Consider the following 27719-nt stretch of genomic DNA (forward strand, 5'->3'; position numbering starts at 1 on the left):
ATCCTTCCTTCCTGCCCGTATACTCATGGCCGATTTGGTCGTGAAGCACCGTATTGGCCGTCGACTCCGCGTTGCGCTGCGGCGGTGTGCGTGCCGAAGTGAAAGTGTTCGCCTCGCTCATTTTATTTCGCTTGTGGGTGTGTGGAGAGAGAGAGATGTTTTCCCAAGACGGGTGGGGTCGTCGTCTGGGTCCGTCCAGGGACATTTATGGGAGGACGATTAGGAAATAAGTCAGCCCGAGACAGGGGTCGGACCATCGACGTCAAGGTGGTGGTATAAACTCCACGTGTTTGGGTTCTCTAATGCTGCCAATTGGCTGGCGACCTCTCTCAAGGGAATTGATGGTCGGAGAAAATGGTTACGTTCAATGTCACGCGGTTCGCCCATGACACTATTCCAAAAAAAAGGCCTGGTTGCCGGGGATGTTGATCTTATACTGACTTTAGTGTAAATTTTCAATTTGAGGAAATGAATTGATAGCACTCAAGATGACTATTCAGTGGCCAAAAGCTATAGAGAAATTCATTGGAACTCCCAAGTTAATTTTATTATGAGGGTAAAAGGAAATTGTTGGTATTAAATACCTTTTAATGGGTTTTACTTAAAATTCTGATGACCCTCCCCCTTTGTGAGTTATTAATTTTATGGATATAAACATTTTCATTGAAATTAATTATGTGAGCAAGCTTTGTTCACGAATGCAGTCCATCAGATTATTTTTATAATCCCAGGGTATGGGAAGGGGGCAAGGGTAAACGCAATGGGTAAACAAAATCTGCAACGTGTGATCTTCGGTTTTTCCGTTTCATTCATGCTCTCAATAACAGAAGCCTCAGTACCATCGCGTTTATATTGTTGTGAGTAATCTATAAACATAACTAAGATTTTGTCTCTCCTATAAAAATATAAACTGGGAAAATTTGTAGCATGGCCCTAAGCAAATTCTCAAATCATTCACTGCTCCTTCAAAATTCCATGTGCAGTACCACCGTTTATGAACGCATTCACTAAAACGGGCCGCCGATAGATGAAGTATTTGAACTTACTTTACGTATAAGAACGGTGTGTTATGTCTAATGCCCTCTTAAAATGAAGTTAGCGCTATCCAATCGTTCCATAAAAGGGCCCCCTAGTACCGCATTGGTTTTTAATCTAGCAATAATATGATTGTATAAGCGGTGGAGCGTGTTGCTAACCTAATTTTTGGTCTGCTGACTGCAACGAAGCATTGCGTGAGTTTATTTGATCCTAACATGCTCCGTCCCCAATGGCATGCTAATTACCTGTGAATTGAGCTAGATTTTGAAGAGCGCTTGGCACTGACGGCTATTTGTGCTGATGGAAAGAGTAAACATTCAAACGATTTGGCTAGTCATAGTGATAGTTCGAGCTTCCGTTGGCAAGGATAGCATTGAGAATTCATTTCTCGTGGCTGTCATCCCGTCATCCAATACTTCGAGTCCACTTGCGAAAATTTGATCAGGTTCTCATATTTTTTTTATCGCAAATAAAGCCTACACATCTTGAAAAATTGAACGCTTACTATCAAGCCGTTCTCTTGTGACTGAAGTCCCCGTGAAATAATACTTTTAGATTCATATCCACACCAAAACATATAGGACAGTATTTGGGGAAAGGGCATGGTAAGAATTTGGGAAGGACGTTATGAAACCAAAATGAGTGGGTAATAATGATCACATGTTCAATGTGAAGTACCTTTCACAGAAGAATGATATTTTTTTTTAATTACTTAAATAGGACCGCATTTGAATGAAACGATGCAATAGAAAATATTTTCGAGCCCTACCCAAAAAGTTGAAATTTTTTTAAAGAAAATATTGTGAGGTAAATGGATATAATGTATGTTTTAATAATTTTTACCCTTTTTTAAAAATGATATTATTTCATTTTTCTGTACCACCGTGCGAATTGCTTTCTTTTAAGTACTTTCAGTGTAGACTAGAATACCTGTGCGTAGAGACTTTTTTCGTGGTGGACGAGTGTTTTTATATGGATCCGGCTCCCTCTGGATGTTTTGGATGATATAGGGAACAGTTCCTATGGAAACCCACTAAGGTAGTAAGGTCTACCACTGCCTACAATTTTGCTTACTACACAGGTTGCTATATGTCCTTCCTTTTCACTTTGCACGGTTCTACAAAGTCAAGTTTTCAACTAAGTCGTGCTATTCCAAGTAATCTTACTCCGAAAAGGTTATCTGGAGGTCTTCCATAATTTTAACTTAATTCTTTGGGAGATTTAGGAAATTGTTGGAGACCACTTGCTATTATCTTCTGAAATTGTATTTTTTTCTTGAAGTCGCTTCGTCTAATATTATTATCATAAGTGGTTACATTGCCTCATGTTTTTACCGCGTAAAATGACTTGTTGAAAATCACGTAGCCGCACAATTCACCCAGCACGAACGGAAATGAGAGTTTAGGGAGAAGTAAAAAGTACCCTGTGACGTAATTCAATTTCGTTATTATCTCCAACTTGTTCGCGTTTCCCTTAATCATGCAGGCCTATTATAGAAAATTGTTCTTTGCGTGTCAAGAATAATTTTGTGAGCATAAAAAGTTAGCATTTGAGGAAGTTTTTTCAAATTACATTCATTATTTAAAATCAGTTTTTCGGGGTCATACTCATCATATCGAGAAAGTTCCATTCGCAGTATACAGCCCGCGTGTTATGACGGCGACACGTGAAAAGAGTATTGTAAGAACAATTACGATAATGACGAGGAGTATTAAACATGGTAGTGGCTCAGAATTCGTGGCATTATTAGCCCTAAAGTTTGCAAGATCCATCAAAGAAATCATATGACAAGGAAAGACTGCGAGAATGTTCAATCAAGAAATGACAATATTTTACTGCGTCATATGTAAAACGTACGTATAATGTGAGGATTTTCACCGTTGTGGCTAGATATTGCGTACAGGAGCTAACCCTTTTCCTATTCAGGATGCGTCTCAACGTACTATATCGCACAGTATCTTTATGTCTCAAGAAATTATTTTGAACGCTGATCCTCAATTGAGCTTTCATTTACTTAGGCGCTGCATATCCTGAATGAACACATTTTTCACGAGATATTACTTTTCATTTCAAAGCCACTTATTTAATGATGATTAATATTCGAACGAGTTCAGTTTTATGTTAAAAGACCTAATGAGGCCAAAACTACATTTTCAAAGAATAAAATCACGTCCAATTCATGTGATTCTCTTTTGGATTGGTCCAAAACGGCTGGAAAAGGGAAGTGACAATCATGCCTTTAAATATACCATTCGATACCGTTTCCGCATCTATTTTCTGCAAATAAATCTGCAATAGATATGGAATGATTAGAATCTTTAAATGCGTAGTATAAGCCGTAGGGAAAATTTCCTTTTAGTTTACGGGCAATTTATTTATACTTGTCATTTAAGCGCAGCATTACTGATGTTTAATATTGTTCATCCTGGAATGACTTGCTCCAAAGGAATGTCTTAACCTGAGATGCATGAGATATTTTGGGAAACGGATGATTTACGAGCAATAATAGGAACTACGAAAATTATATGATTCAAGCATGGGTGGTAATAAGTTCTTCGAAAAAAAATTAAAATGAATTTGAGAGCCATGAAGTTACCAAGGCTGCCTTTAACTATTTTCACGAAAATATAGCTGTGTTACGAGCGATATTTGCTACAATTTCTTGAATCACGCCCCATTGCTGCTATTTATATCACCGTGATATTTTCCAAGTTCAGTGTAATGTTCGGTAGTATCGCTGTCTTTTGTACAACCAGCCGCCTTGTTGTCAATAGTTGTGACTTTTAGATCTTGAAATTGTGCGATAAATCATCTTAATATCTTCCACAAAAGCCTCCGAATTTTCTAGAAAGAGGGTGTAACCCAAGTTAGTGTGATAATAATTTGGGTTTTTGACTCGTCGTTCTTAATAATCAACCTTGTTTGTCTTATTAATGATTTATTTTCTTATTTTTAACCATTGATGTGTTTATTTCGCTCGTACTTCACCTACAAATCATACAATACCATAAAATATTGCTGACTCTGGTTTAAATGTTTCAGGAGATATGAAATTACTTTTAATATAAGACACGGTCTCAGGCGTTAATTTGTGGAATTGCTTCATTATAGAATAAAATAAAATTACTTTCTTAGATATGCAATCGCTTTCTTATCCACCAAATTACCCTGGTACTAATGGTCTCTTCAATATTTATTTTATATAGAAGTTAGTTTTCAGGTATCCACGACATCAGAAAGGAACAAAATTTACCCGTTCCGTTGTGGAGATAGTAGTTGTAATCATACATGTGTTAAGATTAATTGGTTGCTGTGGGATATTTATCCCCACGCTAAAGAATCAACTCGAAATCTTGAAAAACAAACAGGAAGTGGAGTTTTTTATTCTTTACCCACAATTCAAAGTACTTATAAAACAAACGAAAGACATACAAAGTAGTTTTGGCGGGATTAACTCAAATAACAAATTAAAAAACAACACCATACCCTTCGTTATTCGAGATCTCGTAGTGTAAATGGATTATGATATTTGAAAAAGATCGATGATCGAATAGACACTTGATCTTAATTATGTCGATTTTTTCTTCAGACAAAAGGACAAATGTCTTTTGATTTAAACGGTTTTCCCTTGATTATTGAGAACTTTGACTTTCCGCTTGTGTTTTATTTTTTTGGCGCACATACTTTTCAATTCTTTAAAAATGACACTGAAATTTTAAAAACTAGCTTTTCGTAAAATTATGCAGTACGAGTTAAAAATCTTGCATTAGACCGCTCAATGCCATTGTATTTTTTGCGCTTAGTGACATAGTTATTGTTAATTTTTTTGTACCGTTTCAACTATCTTTCATCCCATTTTTAAAATCGACCGCGTAGTCGCTGTAATCGCTGTAATGAATCGCCGTAATTGGAGCACCGCACTTCTTTGCGTTTATCTTTGACGGAGTAATCAGCGAGGCAGAGGTTAAGACCAATTATCACTCAATTTGCAGGGTTAGAGAAAACGAATTCGGTAGATACCGGATTCCTTGAGAGTGGAAAGAGTTTTTATGTTCTGTGCGGGAAAGCTTTTATTTTTTATATGTTGAAAATTGAAACGAAAATATTGGGGTCTTTGAAGCTTTTGCCAGAATTTGCCGTTACTTCTGCCCCATCTTGATTTAATCACCTTGGTGTTGTAGATGATGGAGCGAAGGGTCCATCCAATTGCAGAGTGGAAATCAGGCGGAGAGCGATATTGACTTTGTAATGTCGATTTTTGGGGTTCTTGAAAAGCAGGAAAGCGAAAGTCGACGAAAAAGGGTATACTGCCGGAGATATTTGTATCCTCAGGGAAAGGACGAACGTGACGTTCGCAGAAAAGCATTCCTCAAATGGATCTGCCCTGGACCACGGGAAGCCGAGTTAATTAACGTGGTCTCTCGTGATGGATCCAGACTGAATCCCATGGACGTGTCTTTTCTTCGAATTTCGAACATTCATCCACATTTTTGTGTACCTTCTCCTTTCACTTTTTGGTTTCTTCCATTAATTATTAAAACCTTACGTTTTGGTGATAGAATATAAACTTTCATTCATTTTATTATTACGCACTTGTTTTTGGTGTGTAATGGAACATTGGCATTCATGGAACATTAATGTGTGTGATTGAACATTGTAATTCTCTGTGATGACAAGTAGAGATTAGAGTTTTCACTGCGTGTTATCATGTTTCTGATTGTAGGCGCTTACTGAAAAAGAAATAAATGTAAGCCAAGTTAATATTTTGGTGTTTTGTTCTTGAACAGAGAAACAGCCAGTTAAATGTTTGCCTGTGTCGGTGGTTTACTCGGTCAAAGGCCGTACTGAAGTTAAATAATACCAGGATGGTACCATGGAACTATCCATAGCCAGGCGTATGCCCTTGGTGACCTTGATGAGAGCGGACTGATTGTGAATGCTACAATTCTTCCGAAAGCCTCATTGATATTTATCGAGTTTATCGTTCTTTGTGAGGTAGTCAGCGACCTGGTGATACAGTTCTTTCGAGGACTTTGGAGACTGTGCATAGCAGTGAAATTGGACGATAATCACCAAGAGAGGTAGGGTATTGAGTTTTACTTTTTGGTATGTTTATTGAATATTTCAATGGTGATGAAAAGGTGGATGATGATAAGAAATAGTTAAATATTTAGAATAATGTCGGAGACAGTATGTCAACTGCTCTAATGAGAAATTCAAAAGAATTATCATCGACACCCGCGGACTTCGATTCACGATTTGCGGAATTGAGGGGTTTCAGTCGATAGCAACAGCCTATATTGCTGGCCATAGCGTTGATTCCAAGAGCATGGCACGTTTTTAGCACAACTTTCACATCGTCCATACTATCACACTTTGGGATTCCATGGATCTCAACCGAAATCTTCAATTTGTATCGCTCCAGTTTATTCAAATGCCCCTCTGGATACAAGCTACTCTGGATTTTGGGCAGAGATTTTCTTCCAAGAGCCTCTATATCCGGCCTCTCTAATACTGGTTTAAAAGGGTGTAGAAAAATTGTTTCACGAAATATTAACCCCGAATAGCTGATGCTTTTAGGAATGTAATTTACTGATAATGTTTTTTTTTGAACACGCAGTTTTTTCACTAATAATTGGCTTCAGTAATTCAGTGTTTTAACCCGAAGTTCTGTAAGGATATATGAGGGAAGAATTAAGATATTAATAAGAAATAGCAATTTTTGGAATTCGCAGTTATGATGGAACGAATCACTGCATGGTATGGATACAAAAGATGGATGATTCATTAACTACTGTCTCTTTGATTCGGAAGGTTTTCTTGTTTTTTTTTATAGCTGTTCCTCTAATCCTCCCAAAATTTCATCTAGGTTTCATCTTTCATCCTTGGAAGTATATGTAAAATAAATAATACATTTAAAGGTATGCCTAATATGTGCAAAAAGATGTTTTTAGGGAATTTTAATTGTAAAGTCAAAAGTGAAACTTCGAATCTATACTAAAAACAATATGGCCGTTGAATGATCATTTTCTCATTGCTAACTGATGAAATCCGACTCTAATATATTAGGAAATACCTTGAGTTATCTTTACCAAAGCCGGGTTCAGTCGAAGGTAGAATGAAATGAACATGAGCTGAACAGTAGCTCTTTCACCATGTATATTGCATTTTTTTTATAAAAAGTTGAAACCAATTTATAGCTTTCCGAACGCAAGAGGCTTGGTAGAATGCAATGAAAGGAATGGCGGCTGTATCATTGTCCGTTATGAAGATTTGTTTATTCTAAGCATGCGAAAAAAGATTACCTAAATGTAAGATAGCTATTTTTTCAATGATTATATATTTATATCGGAGTAAGTGAATATATACAGGAACATTTTATCACTAAATTATAAACTACTGATAATGAATCAGTCAGTGAACTGATGAAGTGGAAGTACAAAGTGCCATCTCCATTAATGAGTTTGATTAAATGCCATAAATATCGGTGTAGAAAAAAATAAAATCATAGCAACACTGCTTGTATATTTTCAGTAGCCCTATTTACTACATCAAAGGTTGGACGAGGAAAAATTGTAAAAAGAAAAAGCTCAAAAAATCGAGCGGAAACAGTTTCTAGCTTAGAAAGTTGCTCGTCATAATTATCATGCCCATCTCTCAAAGAATTGTGAGCGTGATGAAGTTCCTAAAATAAAATAAATGCCGATGATTAAAACAATAATAAATTCGATCAATTTTTATGTCATTTTGAGCGATTTATGTTTTGATATAGGTACTCGTAACCTTTTGATTTTTACAAGTTTTCATTTACGTCTTAGAAACAGGTGCGTAGGCGGGGAGGCAAGTCTCTGTAGACGCCAAACTTTTTCATTTTTCCGAAATTAACTTCTTGGGATTTCATTTGCTCTTAGAGGAAGGCTGATTTTTTTTGTCGTTTTATTTCGACGTATTTACACGGTTCTTCGTAAATCCACTCCGAAGAAAATCATTCTTGCTGTCCATTTGCCTGTTTAGAAAACTTCTAATTTTCGTGAAGCATGCCAAAGGTTTTTATTCCTTTTAAATATGAAACTATCAAGAGCGAATGCCATAGCCATTGTCGATTAAAGTCAAAAGATGAGAATGTGCTGGTGTTAAAATGCAGTAGTGTTTCGCGTTTTTTATAGCTGAATTTGGTCCCAGTGAGAAGTGGACTCAATCCGCGCTGCCACTTTTATTCCCATTATTACACTGGGACAATTTGAGGTCATTGCATTGATATCCTCTCATTTCCTGCATGCACCTGACCGTAGCGGCAGAATAGTGATTGCGGTATCCCTAGAGGCAAAATTAATTACAATTCCCCTCTCAGTCCTGCATCTGCGGTTCGTGAAGTTGTGATCGTAAACTGCAAATTATTTTCTTTCTTGATTTCTGCCTTGAAAGTGTACGCTTCCATTGTTCCACGAGCTTACACAGGTCTTTTTTTAATAATGGTCACCTGCGAGAAACAGACAGTAAGTCGACTTTCATGAGTTATTGCGTTACCATTGATGCGGAGTGTGTTTTAATCGATGTAGACGAGTGGTATTAAATTCGCTTATGGAAACGCCTCATGGAATGTAATTGTAGGCATGTTACTCGGGACGACGAACGATTGAGGTCATTCTTGTCGTTAAGGATGATTGAAAGAGATCATTAATGGAAGTATTAACAGGAGGTTCGTAGCCAGAAATTTTCTTCGGGGGAAAGGCAGTGTGTGGGACTTGCCAGCTTAGGGGATGGAGGGCTAACTTGGCGTCGAAATTATATTGATCTATTTTTTTCAGCGTTTGACATTTACTTTCATTCTTATCTCTCCTCGCCAGTTCAGTTAACTTTTCCGCTTGCTATAATGCTAAAAGCTAGGCATACCTGTGAAGAGAAGAAACTGCACACGCCTCAATTTTCTCTTAAGATGCTAATCGTTAAGACTGCGTTACCACTCGCTGTAACAGTTTTTTCATGGTATTGATTAAGATTCTCTTTTCTCATTAGTTACTCTTATACGTCCGGCTCTCGACCAACGTATAGGCGTAAGTTAAATTGAAAATAACTATAATTAACCATACAATATCCATGGAAGTAAAAGTAATGGATTGAGAGAAGAGTGAATTGCCGATGTATATATTTTACAAAAATTTCCGAAGATGGGTGAATGTTACTGCTGCAGGAAGTTTAAAGTATTAAACCTGCTCACGTACTAGATGCAAATGTACAAGATTATGACGTTCCACGTTGAAACGAAGGCCGTACAATATTAAATTTATTAGTAGCGTTAAAAAAAACGAGTCGAAGACTGCAATGCGCAAACCGCTGACAGGATGGTAATATCGTGTTGTATGCAACGAAATGTGGGTCCTACCAGACAGTGGGAGTGCATGGGCTGTTGAATATCTGGAATTGAAAAGCTTTTTACTTTACATAATGTTAAGTCGATTCCTTGAAGTCGCGCCCGAGACAACGAATTATAGCATTAAACTTTTTAGTATTAAGAAACGGATCGATAAATAATCAGATGGCGATCTATTTCTGTGTTCATACGATCTCGTAATTCATGGCGTATCTTTGAAGAGAAGAAATTGCACGCGCCTCAACTTTCTCACACAATGCTATACATTTAAGGCTATGCCACTACTTATTGTAACAGCTTTTCTTATGGTAGTGATTCACATTCTCTTTTCTCATTAGTTACTCTTAATTGGCACCTCAGGGTGCTTAAGGGATTCGTCGTTGAGTTATGCGCCCTGAAAATTGAAAAATGAGCTATTCTATGCTGAACATCGTTCATGTACTTTTTATCTCTCGTTTGAAATTAATGGGCCTTGTTAAATCCTCCGCGAAGTACTTACGCTAGACGTGCCTGTATTATTTTCAAGTATAAGTGAGTAGAACGATTAGTTTCACTATCGCTGAAAGTTCTAGGTTTTCAACGTCATCCCATCCAATTGATGGAGCCGGTTTATTTCTTTCAATAGCTTGTGTGACTTGGGAATAAGGGCTAGTCAACGTAATGCGGAGAAATGAAAAAGCTAGAAAATATTTGGTAAGAAATATTGGAGATATGTAAGATTGGGAAAAGATGCTATTCGCTGAAATTTGATAAGTGTTTGAATTTAAAATAACTTTCGTTAAGAATTGGAGATAAATCCCTCAAATGACTCATCTTAGCTTCATATTTTTGTTTCCAGTAATCCACTACGGGGAATGAATTGATAAAGTGGCTGTGTTCTTCAAATACTCGAAATAATATGTAATTCCTAGATTAGGTAAACTTTTTCCACGCGGTTTATTTTTGCTTTTATGGGTGCTTGACACGTTGCGGAGCATTTCCAAGCTGTGTTGTACATCTTATCTCAGGTTATTAGTGACAGGGGTGTGTCTGAATCGTGTCTAGATAAAGTTTTATTCCCCACAAATCTCTTACCCAAGTTGCGACACATCTGTCACTGTGACAAATTATACGATGATGAAATGATTCGCAAAAACAGGCAATCTTTGACGCTATTCCCGTTTTTTGTGCCAATGCTCTAATTAATAGGATTTCTTAAAATCTTTACTTTCATAATAACCTTCAGGTTTTATAAACTGTTTTCTCATAATTATTATTTTTTGATTCCCTACGATATGTAAAATTTCATGCGAAGGCAAAGGAAAAAGTTTTGGATGATAAGGTCCTAAAAGGAGAACTAATATATTTGGCCATTGAGTTTAAGATATTTTAAAAACTAATCTTAAAAGTATTTTTAAGATAGTCCCTAACAGTATTTTAATTCATTTATCAAACTGATCCGTGGTAAAAAGAAAAAATTACACTTACCTTTCTCTTTGAGGAAAATCAGCTCTTCCTGAATACTCTTTAAAATATTTGTTTTAACGATCCTGCTTTCGTGAGCAGTAAACGCATACGCTAATTGGGTCTTCCTTTAAATCAACGATGGAAGAGGTTAATCGATAATAAGTGCCTGGGAGGACTGAAAATCTTGTTCGTGTTCTAATTTAAGATTCCGTTTCTTATTTCAGAATTCATGCTTTTATATTTGAAGGGGAACTTTCATTTGACTTTCCCTTTTTCTTATAGCATACTTGATTATTTATATATACATACGATTTGTCACCATCATTTTTTAATTCTCCCTTTCCTATAGAAAGAAATTATGTTCCTCATAATTGTGCCTTAAACCATCCAAGAAAAATCGTCATTTAATTCACTATCTGCCCATCAATCATGAAATATAACCATGTCTTATCATCCTTCCCGTTTTTCACCTAGCAAAATTCAGTGATAGCTCGGAGGACACATCATTTTTGAATTCTGCGAATTCAAACTTGGGTGATAACTCGGCAAGTGATCTAACGAGAGCATATACCGCAAATTACAGTTGATCTAGGGAAAGGACTGCTCCACTACCTACCATGAACCTGTTCATTTCACACCCCAATGACTTATTTTGGGTGAAATATATCCTCTCCCCCAAAAAACCTACAGGTTGACGCGCCGAGTTAGCGGAACACATTTGACATTTGAAAATGAATTATCCCAAAAATGTAATGACCTTGGTGATCCTTAAAAAACTAATAGATGCAGTATACGATTGTATTTCTTATCCATTTCTATTTTCATTCGGCAGTCATCATTTTAATGCTTTATTTTACTCGCAGGAATATTCATTTTAAAATCCATATAGATGTATAAAATATTGTGCCCATTGTGGGTATTGCGCAAATGCTTCTTTTGAAAATTTCCAGAAAATGTTTAGTGATGTAGTGAGTTAATGACAGAAAATATATGCTTGAAGTTCAGTTTTTTTTATTTTTGAACTGTAGAATTTAAGTGTGCGGAATTGTATAAATTAATGTTATATATCTTTCATAAACACTGTAAGAACTTATCTTTAATTAAAACCGGGAATAATATAATTCTTTATAAAATAACATGTGTCTTTTCTCCGCGGCTCTGAGAGTGTGTATTGGTAGGGGGTATTTTCGTCGAAACATCTTTTAGTAGTGCAATAATAATTAAATTGAATACTAGCTCAATTCCGTTTCTTGAAGAGTTCCATCTCTCTAAAAAGTTGTGATGTTAAAAAAATACAACTCTACAGAGATTGTTGCATCGTGCGTTTGTCAGTCACGTAGCCTTTTCCGCAATCTTTTTCAAAACAATTATTCATCTCACCCCCTCCGACATTGTTATCGTTCCATGCCGGTTTTTTAGCGGCATGGAGTGCCCTTCTCGAGCATTTCCGCATCACTGGGTTAGATCACGGGCTTCCACGCATGACTAGAATTTAATAAGTTCCGTAATCCCAACGCGGAGTCTTTATTTTCCCGGCCTTCTCGGCCGGTTTGTTGATTATGTCTCATTTTGCGGACGAGTACGTGGATTAAATGGATAATGTTGGGGAAGATATTACGTATGGTCATGCCGCCTGAAAACATGACGTGCAGGTGAAGGAGATAAACTCGTAATAAGGCGGCAAGGAAAATCCTTCGCTAGTATTACCTGGTATCGCAATATTCAAGCGATTATAGCCATGCAGCCGTTAGTCACTCCTTCAGTGGTCATCCGGAGGTTCAGTTGAACGCACCAATCCGTCTCTGCCTCGAGAACTTCACTTAAATGTGAATACTATAGAGTAACTTAATTTACAATGCAGTGAGAGTTGGGACCAGGACTGAAACCTGCCTGCCGTAAAATAATGGAGTAAGTTAATTACACATCATGGGTTAATTTCGTCGTGAGGACTCTGTGGAGAAGTGGATTTAGAATTAGTGCTATATTTCGTGTTGGTTTGACGTTTGAGCCGAGTGAATTTCGAGATTTTCATGGATGGCGTAGGTCACTGATGGAAATATCTACTACAATGTCAGCGAAACGTATGCATTTTAAATGGGCTAATGCGGTGGAAATCGCGAGTACCCCTCTGCTGACACTCGTGTGCTTTTATTTGATTTCTTCCGCTTCCTGTTCATTTGCGAAACTTTTTCGGTTATACTAGGGCCTTGTGTAAGTTCGTAATTGATATGTGAATGGTAATTGAAATATTGGAAGTGATTGAAAGTGATCTTGATGCAGTTGGAATGAATTAGAAGTGGATGTAGAATTCGAGTGATATTTCGTCATTATTTCCGTTTGTGGCAATAATTATGTGGTGGCTGGTGTAATCTCGAGGACCCGTGTTAGATCCCCGTAGGTTGTAGAGATTATTCAGCGAAATATTCGGTTTGATGCTGAGCGTGATGGGCGTTAAATCTTTGTCGTCTTTCAATTGGAGCAGTCGGAGGTAGTTGTAGCCTTTGCCCCACATTACCTCCAAATCACGTTGATACTTTAATTAGTAGCCTAACTTAACTGCCGTAAAACGCTTCTCTTACATGACCGAGTCGCGTCATCATTATTTAATCAATCAATGATTATAGTGGCTAGAACTTCGATATCTTTGAAAAAAATAAAGCTCGAATATGAATGTGTCGATACTCTTGGAGCAATGTGGTACCTGTGCTGGCCTAAAGGATCTTTCAACGAATCAGAAAAAATTGTGACTCCTCGAATCAACTTTGCCAATTTTCTTGTCATCCTACGGTATTTTTGCTGCCGTATTCACTTTCTACTTTCATCTTGAACTTCACGCCTCCGGAACTGGTCATAGTGGGGCCGATAATTACGTTACTACGTTGCTTACGTGTCTTATGTGACATTTAAAATTGTCGGTTTGAACAAGTGGAAACTATTGTGAATTAATTATTATTAAAGCCAAGGAAATCTAGAAAATATTTAATTAAACTCGTCCAAAAATCGGGGATCTGGGTACGAATCCTGGTCAAGGCGAATGATTTTTTCCTCTGTGAATTTTTCGCATAATTTGTGCTTTGCGGGTGACTCCGTAAAAGATATCCCCGTGGGTAGTCCCCGTATTCTTAAAATTTATTTTTGATTTCTACAAAGAAACATCATTAACTTGGAGGCTATATTCTTCGTCGTGATTTTAAACTATTTATACATAAACTTGGCGCTTATAAACTAGTAGCCTTTGTGGGGTGTTCAGTTATTGCTGAACAGATTATCTCAAAAATAGCTTTCCTTTCACCAGATTGGTGATCAATATTTTTAATTAATCTTAGAAAAATTGTGCTACATATTATTATTCAGTCTGTGAGGCTTCATTAGCAGTGAATAAGTACGATAAATGTTAGTTTTCTTTTATAATTATATAATCCTGCATACACCTAATGCAAGGCGCAGGAAATCTTTTGTGACCTTTTATATCCAAAAGTGATCCGTTTATTTATATGGCATTATTTTAAAATAGAATTGCGGTGACATTTGTATTCTTTTGGGAATGTTTATAGATCTTTCTGTTGTTACTACAAACCAGTGAAATATTGGGTCTTCCAGGGCCTTCGTCATTTTGATTTTGTAATTAGTGGTTTTTATGTACAATTTCTTAAAGCTATATATTTCTCATTTTTTCTTTTTCTTCTCCATTCAGCCTTGGAGCGTCTATGACATGGATACCTCCAGAGCCTCATCCAAAGCCAAAAGATACAAAAATAAGATTCTGGGAGGCCTTCCAACAGGTAAGCTAAAATTATTTCCCATGCACATGATTTATACCAACTTTCCTTATTTATTTTCAACTTGAATTACTTCAAATCCGGGAATAAACTGGAATTCGCATCGGACAGCGGAAATCAGAGAATTTATTTATAAAATTGGGAATTTCTTGCTGTTTACAGCCATTTGCATGCATTTCTTGATTCACGCTCGTTTTTTTAGGAAATTAGATTGCTAATAAAACAGTAATGTGTGAATCATAAAACTGAGTAATGCCAGTGGCAGATCTAAGTTTCGACTATAGAAGTAAAAATTTCTTAAAATTTATTTTTGATTTCTACAAAGAAACATCATTAACGTAGAGGCTATTCGTCGTGATTTTAAACTATTTATGCATAAACTAGGCACTTATAAACTAGTAGGTTTTGTGGGGTTTTCAGTTATTTCTGAACAGATTATCTCAAAAATAGCTTTCTCTTTACCAGATTGGTTACCAGGGGGGAGGAAACCTCACCCGGTTGCGAGTTCGGGGGCCTCCCGAAATTTCCGATTCAAAAACAGTTGTTATAGGCTAATTATTTCATAAAACAAACACGTTCTAATTTGCAGTGTAATTAGTTAGTATCTGCGGATAAATCTGTGGACTATTCTTAATTATAGAATATTCTTTAATTTCTGTAGGAATAGCAAAGCTTGGTTTCGCTGATGGTATTCCACGTTGCCTTAATGGCGGCATGGGATTCTTCCATCCGAAACCCTTCCTTCCCTATCCCTACCTTGGAGGCGGGGATGGCAAGTGAAACGAAAGTTTCCTTTCGACCCGGAGCGAAACGAAAATACGAGGCCTGGATTTAGTTTCGTTCCCGCACGAAATTAAAGTCACCAAGGAGTTTAATTTCGACCCGGGACGAAACTTTACTCCCAAGAACGCAACTAAAGTAATCGAAACTCCGCTGCTCGTAATTATATGAAAGCCCCATGCATCTAATGGCGGTGGGCCGAACGTCTAATTCATTCATTCAACCATACTTCGTACTCGATGTGTGGATCGAAACTAAACTGTTTGAAGGCGAAGCACGTGGTCCCTCCGGTGCGAAACATTATTTGTGTTTCGTTTCGTCCCAGAGTTTTAGTTTAGTTTCGACCCGAAGTAGCGTTGACTCCGATTTCGTTTCGACCCTGAGTTTTTTCGACCCCGGGTTTAAATCAATTTCGTTTCGTTTCTACGTTACGCTTCCAGGTAAGAAACTATTGAAATTTTACTAGTTTTGACTTTCGTTTCGTTTCACATGCCATCCCTGCTTGGAGGCGTCGTCGATCTTCTACAGCGACGGCGCACAGTGGGCTAGAATCGGAAAAAGCTGGCCAAAACCCCAAAATCGATTTTTTTGAGTTAGGAAGTTGAAACTTCCCATACACATTCTCAAATAAATTGTGCATAACTGCCCAGGTTATTTTGGTCCTGTGTTTTCACTTTAACAGTTTAACCTTTCAGTGCACCTCTTGCAGTGCCCAGCGATTGCATAATGAGAGTCATTCGTAGCAATATTTATAAATTTTACTTTCTGGTGATTATATTCTGTCACTAATATACCTGTTATCCACACATAAAAGTGAATGAGACCATATTGCATCCACCCGCTTGCCGCGTCGCCGTACTCTCCGCCGCCGCCGGCCAGAACCGGAGTCGTCCGAGCGTTCGAAAAAACGATTTAAAATTCGGGGTTGCAAATTGGTGCAAGGTTTGTCTTTAGATTCACAATATAGAAGCTTCAAAGAACGACATGATATAAGTTACTTAGTGTAAGCCGGTGATAATGTCTACTTTTTTTCTACGTTTATGTAAAAAAATGGGTCGAAAACAGGCTCCACCATTTTGTTATGTATCTATGGTTATTGATGAAACATAATCTTTAAAAACCCTTCAAATGAAAGAATAAGAAGTTTCAATTAAGATGGTATAACAGTTTTGTCGATAAAACTATTTATAAAACCACTGCACGAGGATAAAGTCGGCAATTTTCAGAAAAAATCGAGGGTGGTCGTTTTTCGCTAAATTTGATCAACTTTGACCTCACATATATTGTTAAAGTGAAAACACAGGACCAAAATAATCTGGGCAGTTATGCACAATTTATTTGAGAATGTGTATGGGAAGTTTCAACTTCCTAACTCAAAAAAATCGATTTTGGGGTTTTGGCCAGCTTTTTCCGATTCTAGCCCACTGTGCGGCGTTTCCTTTCCCTTTTTCCTTACTCTGCTCCTTCCCGAGGAGAATAGGCGTTGAAATCTCTGACTTCAGAAGGGTAACCGCGCGAGCCCGCCCTGGGTGCTCTTTCCAATGTCATTATTTGGCAAGGAAAATTTGATGGAATATGACTATACACTTGTACAAAACGGTACCATCCAACATTATATTGCGATTATATATCAATCAAAGTTTTGACCCGAAGGTCATCACTCCCATAAATCTGTCCCTGAGGAATGCAATCTGAAATACTTCGTTACAAATTATTCATTGGATTGTTTTCAACCACACGAGTGAGTATTGCATGAGAGCGGGAATTATCCGAGGATCAGTCACACTCACCTTCGCTTCTTCTGCCATTCTTCCATTTCTTACCTTCTGACTCTGTACTTAAGACAACGATAATGTTCAGATATTAAAAAATGATATATTTTGATCACCCAAAAGGTTTGCTGACACCGGCATTAAATATTCTCATGACTTCTTATTGATGAGAAAATTCGAATTGCAAATAGTCGTAATTATTAAAGTTCACTGCTTAAATCTTGAAAATTTGGCAAAAACTTAAAAACTTGAATTTTATATTGCAGAAGCAGTAGACACTATTAATGTATTTTGCTATTTTTAACTTTCCATTGATTACTAATGCATTGTGCGTTTTTTCGGCAAAAAGAGCGAGATTTTTCTTAGAGAACGTAAAGTCCGTCAGAAGATTGGAAATGAAAATAAAATCTCTGTAATCTATTAATCCACCGCCCGGGCAATTAAATATTTAGTCTTACTTGTTTTGGATTTGGAATAGGTATGATTATTTTTTGTCTATTTCGGTGCGTCTACGGTGCACCTTGAAAAATACTTTCCCTCGGGGAAAATATAAACGAAAATGACTAACAGTAAATTATAGACTAGATGTGATATTTGTAACCTTAATTTAATTACCATAGTTCTCTTTATTTGACCATTTATTTAGTAGTGAAGGTTAAAACATTGGAGAAATTTTTCTCTATATTTAAAAATGTTTTTTTCAGACATGGGCGACGTTAGCTGTTCATTGCATGGTGATAATGGTCGGAATGACTCTTGGCTTCTCAGCAATATTGCTGCCACAACTTGAGGAGGCTGGCTCAGACATAAAAATCAGCAGGAGTGATGCTTCTTGGCTGGGTAAGGTTTTACTCATTGTATCTCGCTATTTCATCACCCTGCAAATATTTTGTCATCATTTTATGAAACTGCGATGTTTATCTTTGCCGTGCTTAAGTAGTATTCATTTCTTACTTTCCATGTGAGATAGTAATTCCCAAGAAGGCTGAAGAGTCTCCGTGAAGCTGTCTGTCAGTCTTACGAACTCAGTGCAATGAATAGGGAAAGGTAGTGGTAGATCTTTTTTGCGTTGAAGAATACGCAAGCTTCAATTGCAATGAAATACGAACGAGTTAATAGAAATTTGCTCAAAGTGCAACTCATTTCTCTAATATCTTACCATCGGTGTTATCATTACTATCGTCGCCAAGATCGGTCTTTGCATGTTCCTAGCCATAGCTATTAAGTAATATCCTAATCAGCTAGCCTGGAAAATGAGATAGTGAGTTGACAGAAGGCGGTTCTAGATGGACATAATTCATCTTTTATCTATGAGGTTAGCTCTTATTTAATCTCTCCGTGGGAGCAATGCAAATGACGTTTGTTGGTTCTTAAATCCTTCTCGTCATAATGTTGTCCAATAAAACACTAATTGTCTATGTCGTTCACGTAAGGTCTTTACTGGTTTGCGCTCAGCTTCCATCAACTACTCCTTTAACGCTTTTTTGTCTGGGTTGAGAGCTAAGTTATTATTTTAATCGCAGTGTGCTGACATTACCTAATGAAAGCTATTTTTTCGTTGAGAGGTCATATCGGAAATGTATACTTTTTATCAGAAATTTTGCGTACTACACTTTCCTCGCGCTAATATAGTTCACAATATCTACGTACCGAGGGATGCCGTCTTACAAAAAATATTGGGGTGGGCCAAACCGGGGATCTTGCCCCGGGAAATTTTATAAGTAGTGATTTTTAAGTTTTTTATGCATTTTAGAACAGTCACATGATCAAAATTAGAACCCTGATAACTGGATCTCGATATCTGACACTCCGGGGAAAATCGACAAGCCTGACACATTTTTTCCTCACACCCATAACGAATTTTTGAGGTGGCTCGGGCCCCCTCAGGGCCCATGGAGTCGGCGCCACTGTACATGCCTCAGAAAATATTAATGGAAAATTCGAATACTCACCGTCATAAAAACTAGTGGCTAGTTCTTTGTCTGTTCATATCGATTATATAGTCTTTAAGAATAAAACAATCTTTTTATTCATGTTATTGGGTCTAATTTTTGCAACATAGATTCAAATTTGTTTTAGATAGGCTTAGTAATGAGTTTTTGGGAACGTATAAAATTGGCTGTAGCTTTAAATATTTTGTTTTATTTGAAATTTTCAATTAAAAGGCGATTCTATCGTCAAGTGCAGTTAATTGTTTCAATTTGCATTGTCTATACAAGCCCACTAAATAGCGAAACCTGGCAACAGTCATTAATGTGCCAACGATTTTGGTGGATTTTCCTATTAAAGAAAAAAATTCATCGATCAAACCGTTGGATATCGTTAATCGTTAGTGGGCCCTATCCGCTTCTATAGCGGTGAGGTGTTTACCCCGTCCCTCCCTTCCAACTCTATCCCTATCCCAGAACCGCCGTCGGGCTCCTATCGCGGCGGCGCGGTGCCTCTTTCCTTGTTCCTTCCCATCCAAACCCCTCCCCGGGAGTACGGGCGTATAAGTCTCTGACTTGGTTCCCGACCCCGGGGCGTTGTAACCCTCAGAGGACCCACCTTGGGTCCTGATTCTCTGCCTACTTGTCATTGTTCGCTGCAGAAACCATTGTTTTATGTACTACCAAATTCGCCATTAACGTTTAAGTCTTCTCAGTCCTTGAGTAAAATTTGTTCAGCCTCATCGACTTTTTCGCTTTTACGCTAAAACTTAACAACTTATTTTGTTATCCTGAACGTTGCTTCTACAATATTAAATTCACAAGTTCTTAAAAATTGCATCGTCAAAAGACATTATTCTCGGAGTAAGGGGCGATTGTATAGATTTAATAAATCCCAGGACCATTTTATGTTTTGTAAGATGCTAATAATTTTTATCTGAGTTACCCAATTCTTTTGTATTTCAAGTGGTTGACGTTGGTTCATGGCAGTCGCGATTCACTGGCGCACTCGGACAAATATCAAGGGAAAGAACGGGTTGGCTCCGTTAACGTAATGCTACGAGGTCAGTTCGGAAAATAACGGGAACTAAATTTTTTATTTCTCGCGAGTTTGGAGAGTCAGACTGTCAATTTATATTAAGTTGATATAAATGACTCTTTAGTGTGATAAACGTTTCAGCTTTATTCATTGTTTTCTTTTTCTTTGGGGGCAGAAATTTATAGTATACAATTAAGGATAATACGAGTATCAGGATAATACCATTGACTTGGGTACCCTTTAAAACCCATGGATCGACACCTTTGTTGGTATACCATGCATATATGCTATTCTTTTTGCCACCCTTAAGACCTTGAATGTGACCTTACTGGGTCAAAGGTTGAATTTTCGTAAATAAAAGTGTTATTTTCGGTTTTTTCGTGTCCGAAAACCTGAGAATTGACATCTCGGTCAATGAAATTCAGACTTTTTTCTCTTTCGATTTTTTAAACATTGAAACCCAATAAGGCAAATTCAAATTTTTGGTTTGGACCCACATTGTGATATTAAAAGGTCAAAATTGTAAAATTTTGCCTACACCGAACAAAACTTAGGACCTTTCCCCATACGTACGCCATTTTTCATGAATATTGCTCTATTGTTAGTAAAATTAGAGGTCAAAAATGGCACACGACCTGTGGGACAGTCTGTACAATATATTCGTGTTTTAATGAGATCGGCGATTTTCGGTGCACAATTCATTACTTGTTTGGAAATTTTGGCCAAAAATAAATACTGCAAAGATGTCCGAAAATATATTCGTCATACATGGCTCCGTGTGACTTTTGCCTATTTTCAAAATTGAAGAGAACCATAAGAGGGCGTCGTTTCACAAGCGTAGATGATATTAAACGAAATCGCTGACAGAGCTGCAGGTATTCCCAAAGATCGAGTTTGAGAGGTTTTTCGACGGTTGGTAGAACGAGTGAATAATATCTAATGGGGAATTATTTTGAAGGCGGCAACATTAATGCAGGCGAAAAAATAAATATTTTTTTCGTATAACCGAAATTCCCGTTATTTTCTGAACGCACCTCGTATTTTATCGCAATGTGTGAGGGATTGTGGAATGCCTAACACTGAGATGGGTTTCACGTATTTTTTGGTCACGGAAAGGGGCATTTCTCTCCTGTTATTTAAATGCCGTCAGTACAAGTATCCCGTTTGCGTTTTGACTTGCGAATGAGTCTTTCTGTAAATTATGGTCGTCGCTTAGCTTCTGCGTTAATCATTATTTACATCAGGAACATACCAAGGCGTGATTGTTCACCATTGCGTTTCCCCACCCCCCGAAATAAATTTTGGACAACAGGGGTTTCCCCCTTAACGTTATGCTACTCTGTATGCTGTTCGTCACTGCTTTTAGCCTAGATTACATCGTTACTTCCCAATGTATTAATCTCGCCACTAACGGTTAACTGGGCATAATATAGCATTTTGAAGAAATCTGGAATTATATCATGACTTTTTGTGCTTACTTTTGTGAAAATATTGCCGATCATATTTATAATAGTTCAAATAATTTCATTCATGAAAATTGAATTTATCTCTTAAATATAAGTAATACATTATATTGTGTATGCTATTTTTAATTTTCAATAATATTCCTTGCTTCTTAAAAATAACATAATTAAAATTAATCTTGTTGTTTCAAGTTTAGATTTGTTTTCATTGTGTGTTGCCAATCTTCTGGGAAACTATTGGATCAAATTTTGTCATTTTAAATTGAATATTCCTTAGTATCAATAAAAATAGTTTTCGTAGTTAGTAGTTCTTATTTAATTTACAAATATCTCCTCGCTGATAACCTTGATTTTTTTTCTGCTCGTTCTATTTATTTTCACTGTATTTGTCTGCACATTAAGATTTCTCATAGCCTTTGGTGGAAGCTGAATTTGTCACTACTAGTGGTAACATATGTTTGAAGGAAAATCTATCACACTCAATGTTCCACGGGCACTTAGGTTCGAAGAAGATTTAAAAGTCTCGCCTTTAGCTAATGCACTTTAGTACCACCTTCATGTTTTTCTGTTGGCATTACCCTAAAATTGTCATTGCATCCTTTTCTCTGCAGCAAGTGAAGAAGATTTAAAAGTCTTGCCTTTAGCTAATGCTCTGTAGTACCACCTTCATATTTTTCTGTTGGCATTAACCTAAAATTGTCATTGCATCCTATTCTTTGCAGCAAGTGTGGTGTCCATAGTAGCTCCTATTGGATCCTTAAGTGCGGGGCCTGTCGTTCAGTGGCTGGGGTCCAAGAAAACAATAAGACTGTCTCTCATTCCATATGCCCTTGGGTGGCTACTTATCTCATTTGCTAATGGATTGCCAATGTTGCTCACAGGAAGGTTGATAACTGGATTAGCAACAAGTAAGCTCATTTTCTTATACCTATCTCAAGCTTAAGTTATTTGTGTAGCATTTGGATCACCTACCTCATTAGAGTTTACTATAAAATCAGTTTAATGAATGTATTGTCTAAATGATGGATGCTGTTCCCATGATTATTTTTAAATGAAATTTTTTAAATGCCTCCTTCATTAATTTGCACATCTGTGAGAATGGACTTCTTCATTTTTATGCAAAAATTTCTTGTTCGTGTTATAATGCACTTTCTGCTGACGGCTCTATAATTGGAATCCAAAAGAAATTTCGACAATGAATCCTGTATTAAGTACATATTTTCCTCCTTGTCTGATTGTGAAATATTTATGGAAATTAGTTATTAGTCACATTTCTAACATGCACATTATGCTTTGTATTTAGCCTTTGGAAATACACCCTGCATAGTGTACATCACTGAAGTATCATCCCCTCATATGAGATCCATGCTGACTGCAACTGGACCAACGCTAGGTTCACTGGGCATTTTAATGGCTTATGTGCTGGGGTGGCTCTTTTCCTGGAGGACAGTGGCCTTGGTACCTGCTGCATGGAATCTTATCTGTCTAATTGCTCTTGCCACAATTCCTGAAAGTCCTGTATGGCTGGTTGCACATGAGAGGTTTGAAGAAGCTCGGAGGGCAATATACTGGTTTCACAGGGTAAAGCCACCAGGTAATGAACTGGCTGTTGCAATTCTTGTTTTCCATATTCATTTATACTCTATACATTTAGTATCATGATTTCATTTGAGTGGAGAAAATGGGATATTAATACGCACGGCTGGAACTAGAAGTTTTGCCAGGGGGAGCAAAAATCAGTTTGCCTCCGTGTCTTCCCTGATCCTCCTCTTCCTCCCTCCACACCATTAAAATATAACACAACCGCAAGCTATTATTTTTTAGATGCAGTGCTTAAAATTACACTCTGCACATTTGTTATTCATTAATATTAGTGTATTAATTTATAAATTAATAATTACTATTAAATAATTTAATTAGAAAATTAAGTAACTTTTTATGTAAACAAATTTTTCCGCCCGGGGCACATGCCCTCTGTGCCCCACCCTAATTATGGGCCTCTTTATTCATCCCTGTGTGATCTTATAGTTTCTAATTTTTTCTTTTTAATTTTGAATGTTCCTATATTTAACTGTTCCATTTTGTGTCTTTTATTGCTATTATATTCCGTTCTACTCTTATCAGTATGATCCTATTACTATTAAAAATTCATTCCTAATTGTTATTATGATTTCTTCCATCTTCTTGATATAGAAAATTTCTAGAAATACATATATACATCATTATTTTTTGTTATAGTCATGGCAAAAATTATTTCAATTTTCCGTAGCTAATATCTCAACAACACCCTGCAAAGTGAATGGACTTCTCAAAGGAAGTGATGTAAAAGGCAAAGGAGATGCAGAAGATGGAATTGAAGATGAAGATGATGACACTGCAAGGAGAAGAAAGAAAGCAGAAATTGCTTATGCCCTATTAATGGATGAGCATGCAAAGGTAATGGTAAATTATCACTTGGGCTTCATTTGCAATAATACTACTTTCTTAAGCTCAAGAAAAGTAGTTACTTAAGGCTTTAAGCTTACTTTAGGCTTCAGCTCATTAAAAACTGTGGATTGACCCCATTGTCTTATCCACTGATATTTCTGTGGTACTGGTACAGCATTTTTCCATAAATCCTCTTTTTTTATTTTCTTCATTTTTTCCTGCTGTACACTCGTAATTAATCTAACAAACACTGTTAGTGAATGAATATTACTGAGGTGAACTGTCCTGATCCTGTACTTTTTATGCATGGGCAAAAATTTCTCTTTCCATCTGCAGAAGTACTCCAACTCCGGAGAAGATACATACGGAAAGTCTTCTGATGTAGTGGAAAAACTTTTGCCTGATGGTTCATCCAAAGAAGTTGGTAGTCCAGTTTCCATTGGTAACTCGAAGGAAAGGCGTATTGGTATTGCCCAGCGACTCACAATGCTTTTCACAAAGCCGACTGGGCTGAAACCATTGATCATATTGACTACTATTTTCTTGTTCCAGCAGTATGCTGGAGTATACATCACTTTATTTTATGCTGTGAGTTTTTCATTTTCTGTTGACACTATTTAATCTTATTTTTTGATTGTGGCCATGCCCATTGATCTTTTTGTATGTTAATAATTATATGGGTTCTCTGTTGCAATAATTTCACCCATTTCATCGGCATTAATTGATAATATTTTTCCTCTTTCAGGTTAATGTCTTCAAGGAAATGGGAGGTGGAGCATTAGATGAATACATTGCATCTATTATGGTAGGCCTGGTCAGGTTTCTCATGTCGCTGGTGAACATTTGGCTTTTCAGAAGATTTGGTCGGCGGCCCCTATGCCTCTTATCAGCACTTGGGATGACAATATGTATGCTGACCTCTGGAACTTCACTTTACCTCACATCTATTGATGAAGCAGCTTTCTCTGATAGTGTAATGAAATTTAATGATTCCCTTGAATTCTCGAATTGGTCTACACCCTATCCAATTCAATCTCCTTATTCACTGCCAGATACTGCAAGAGGTGGGGTGCTGAATTTGAATGTTTCTCTATATGAACCAGAGTCATCTCCTAGTCATAGATCAGAAAGGTCATTGAATGATTCATCATCTGATTATTCAGTTTTAAATAATTTAGTTACTGGAAATATCTCCAATGATGAGACAATGAGTAGCAAGTATGGAAAGGCCGGGAAAGAATCTTCCTTCACTTCCTCTTCCAAGGATCCACAAGTGCCAAAGTTTGATAGTATTAGAGGAAATATTCCCCTTGAAACGAAGAACATGAGTGATGAAGTAGCAGCTGCTGATAATTCTACTTTCACCAGAATTCCTCATGCCTCTGGAACAGTGAAGAAGAGTAGTGTTATTCCTACCGTTTGCATGCTCTTGTATGTCTGTGTGAGTATGGTTGGCTTCTTAGCAATACCTTGGACTATCACGGCTGAACTTTTTCCCACTGAAATCAGAAGCTTAGCCAATAGTATTGTGCTCTCTATGGCCAATATTTTGCTCTTCTCTGCCCTCCAAGCTTATCCCTTCCTATTGGATCTCCTTGCACCTCATGGAGTACTGTGGATGTTTGCTGCAGTGTCGGCATGTGGAGGGATATTTTTTTACTTCTTCTTGCCAGAAACTCATGGAAGAAACTTGGCTGAAATTGAGAAATACTTTGCTGAGCATACAATCTACACATATCCTTGTAAGAAGGAGTAGTCCATCTTTGTGATACTGATGTACCTGAGGTGATCAATCCACACGTGCCTTATACTTAACCTCTTAATCGTCGTTTGTCAGTATTCCAGTGTGACTAATATATTCTGTGATTGGATAGTGCTTCTTCCAGTGTTGAATTCTATCTAAGAGTTCCTGAGACACTACCAAGAATTTGTTAATCTGATTAAGCTAGGGTGTCATATTTTTCTCATTAAAAATGAGATTATAATTTAATTTTGGATTACCAATGAATTCATAGGTAAATACACCAAAGTATTATGGATATAAATCAATTTTATAGACTTTTTGTGATTGATTTTGTGTGATGAAATGTGATTAATTTATTTTCCTCAGACATTTATGTCACTTATTTGCCATGTATGTGCCTCTATACTTACCAGATGCTTCGGCTGTGTGTTAGTTAGACCTACCAGTGTATGTACAAAAGTAAATGCACTGAAAAAATTGGGAAGGTTGGATTTGAATACCTGACCCTCTTATACACAATCATGAAAATCATTCCACATAATGATATATTGATAGCCAACAGTCCCTTATAATGGGCTAGTTGCAATGGCTATTAGAGGTATCATTTGCAAATATGAGTGAACAAAGTGAAACTTTTGTGACTAATTTGAATTTTTGCCCGACTGTTATGAAAAGACTTGTGAAGTTTATTTTTAAATTGATATTTTAATCAACTTAGTCTTAGAGAAATTCTTTTTACCAGATCTTCCAACATCATTCTCTAAAAACCTTTGTAATTTATTGAAGTGTTCTCTTTTGTAAATTTATTTTGGATAAATATAATGCCAAGTCTTTCTGTTAGTTGTGTTATTTTTACTTTCATGTTAGCTTTTTCCCTTAAATCAGAAATATTTCATGTGGATCCTTTATAGCACTATTTTTACAGCATAACTTGAAAGATGTGGTTAAAGTTATAATTTGAATTTTGATGATGATTCAATAAACTTTTATCTTGAGATAGTGGAAGGTAAAATCATATTTTGAGCAAACTTAAATCAATTATGGAGGAGTTCATTTGGTAGAACAGTAATGGCAATATGACAACGAAATCATACTGCATTTCACAAATATATTTAACCCTTTCGAGATAGTGGAGTTCTATCCTTAGCATGACCATTGGACTGAGCCCCAAGAGACTCTTCGGTCCCCTCTGTAAAGAGAATTTTTGCAGGAATTGAGAAAGTGCACCTTCAGCCATGCTCGATTGGGAATTCTCATAAGCCAGCCTCCTGCAAATTTCACACGTACTGACAATGCTCACAAAGATACAGGCATGCACGTATTCCTTATGGAGATACGTCCACCCTATGTGTGCGGGTCTGTGCCCCTATGCTAAGGCAGAATAAATTTTGAATTAATTTTAAAATTAACGGATGGGGTTAAATTAAAAACCAAAGTGCATCTCTTAGAGATATACTTTGTCATTTCTTCTCCTCTTTTCAAATATGAGGACGTCCAAGTCCCAAATCAAATCGATCTATGGTCCTATCTCGACAATGTTAAATCAATAATCCTTAATATCTCTGAATCCGTTCGACATATGAAAATTTTGAGGTAGCAAAAAATTCAGGCTCAAAATTACTTACGTCGTATTCCATGAAGAATGTCCTACTAATGTTGCCAATTAGTAACAAAAAATTCCAAACTTTGTCCATAAGAAAAGCATTGTCTATATAAAACAATTATTTTGACAAAGATCAAGAAATTTTTTTGAATGATCGAGGCATGAAAACATTGACCAAAAAATCTTGTTTGAGTCAGTGGTAGATGATTTCCCTATGACACTTAGAAAACGTCGATATTAAGGAAAATCTTTTAGTCCCATAAGGCTCCCATGTTAATTCAAGTTGATATATACTGAAGGGTATCGAACTTCTCCAAATTTTGAGATTT

At 36.9% G+C, this 27719-nt stretch overlaps 1 protein-coding gene across 2 annotated transcripts in view; it reads left to right on the plus strand.

Moving 5' to 3' along the window:
• Positions 1–26627, plus strand: part of LOC124157776 (facilitated trehalose transporter Tret1-like) — a 63547-nt gene extending 36920 nt beyond the window's left edge. The window contains exons 1-8 of one of the 2 annotated variants that reach the window (XM_046532784.1): positions 12647–12763; positions 14550–14637; positions 17891–18026; positions 22339–22524; positions 22920–23210; positions 23886–24052; positions 24380–24631; positions 24789–26627. In XM_046532784.1, coding sequence (XP_046388740.1) covers positions 12759–12763; positions 14550–14637; positions 17891–18026; positions 22339–22524; positions 22920–23210; positions 23886–24052; positions 24380–24631; positions 24789–25799 — 2136 coding nt within the window. In that variant the 5' untranslated portion in view covers positions 12647–12758 and the 3' untranslated portion in view covers positions 25800–26627. Of the gene's footprint in view, positions 1–12646; positions 12764–14549; positions 14638–17890; positions 18027–22338; positions 22525–22919; positions 23211–23885; positions 24053–24379; positions 24632–24788 lie in introns of those variants that run through there. The other variant, XM_046532783.1, reaches the window with a different exon arrangement.
• Positions 26628–27719: the final 1092 nt, after the last annotated feature.

Source organism: Ischnura elegans, chromosome 4, assembly GCF_921293095.1.
Source record: "Ischnura elegans chromosome 4, ioIscEleg1.1, whole genome shotgun sequence".
NCBI lineage: Eukaryota > Metazoa > Arthropoda > Insecta > Odonata > Coenagrionidae > Ischnura > Ischnura elegans.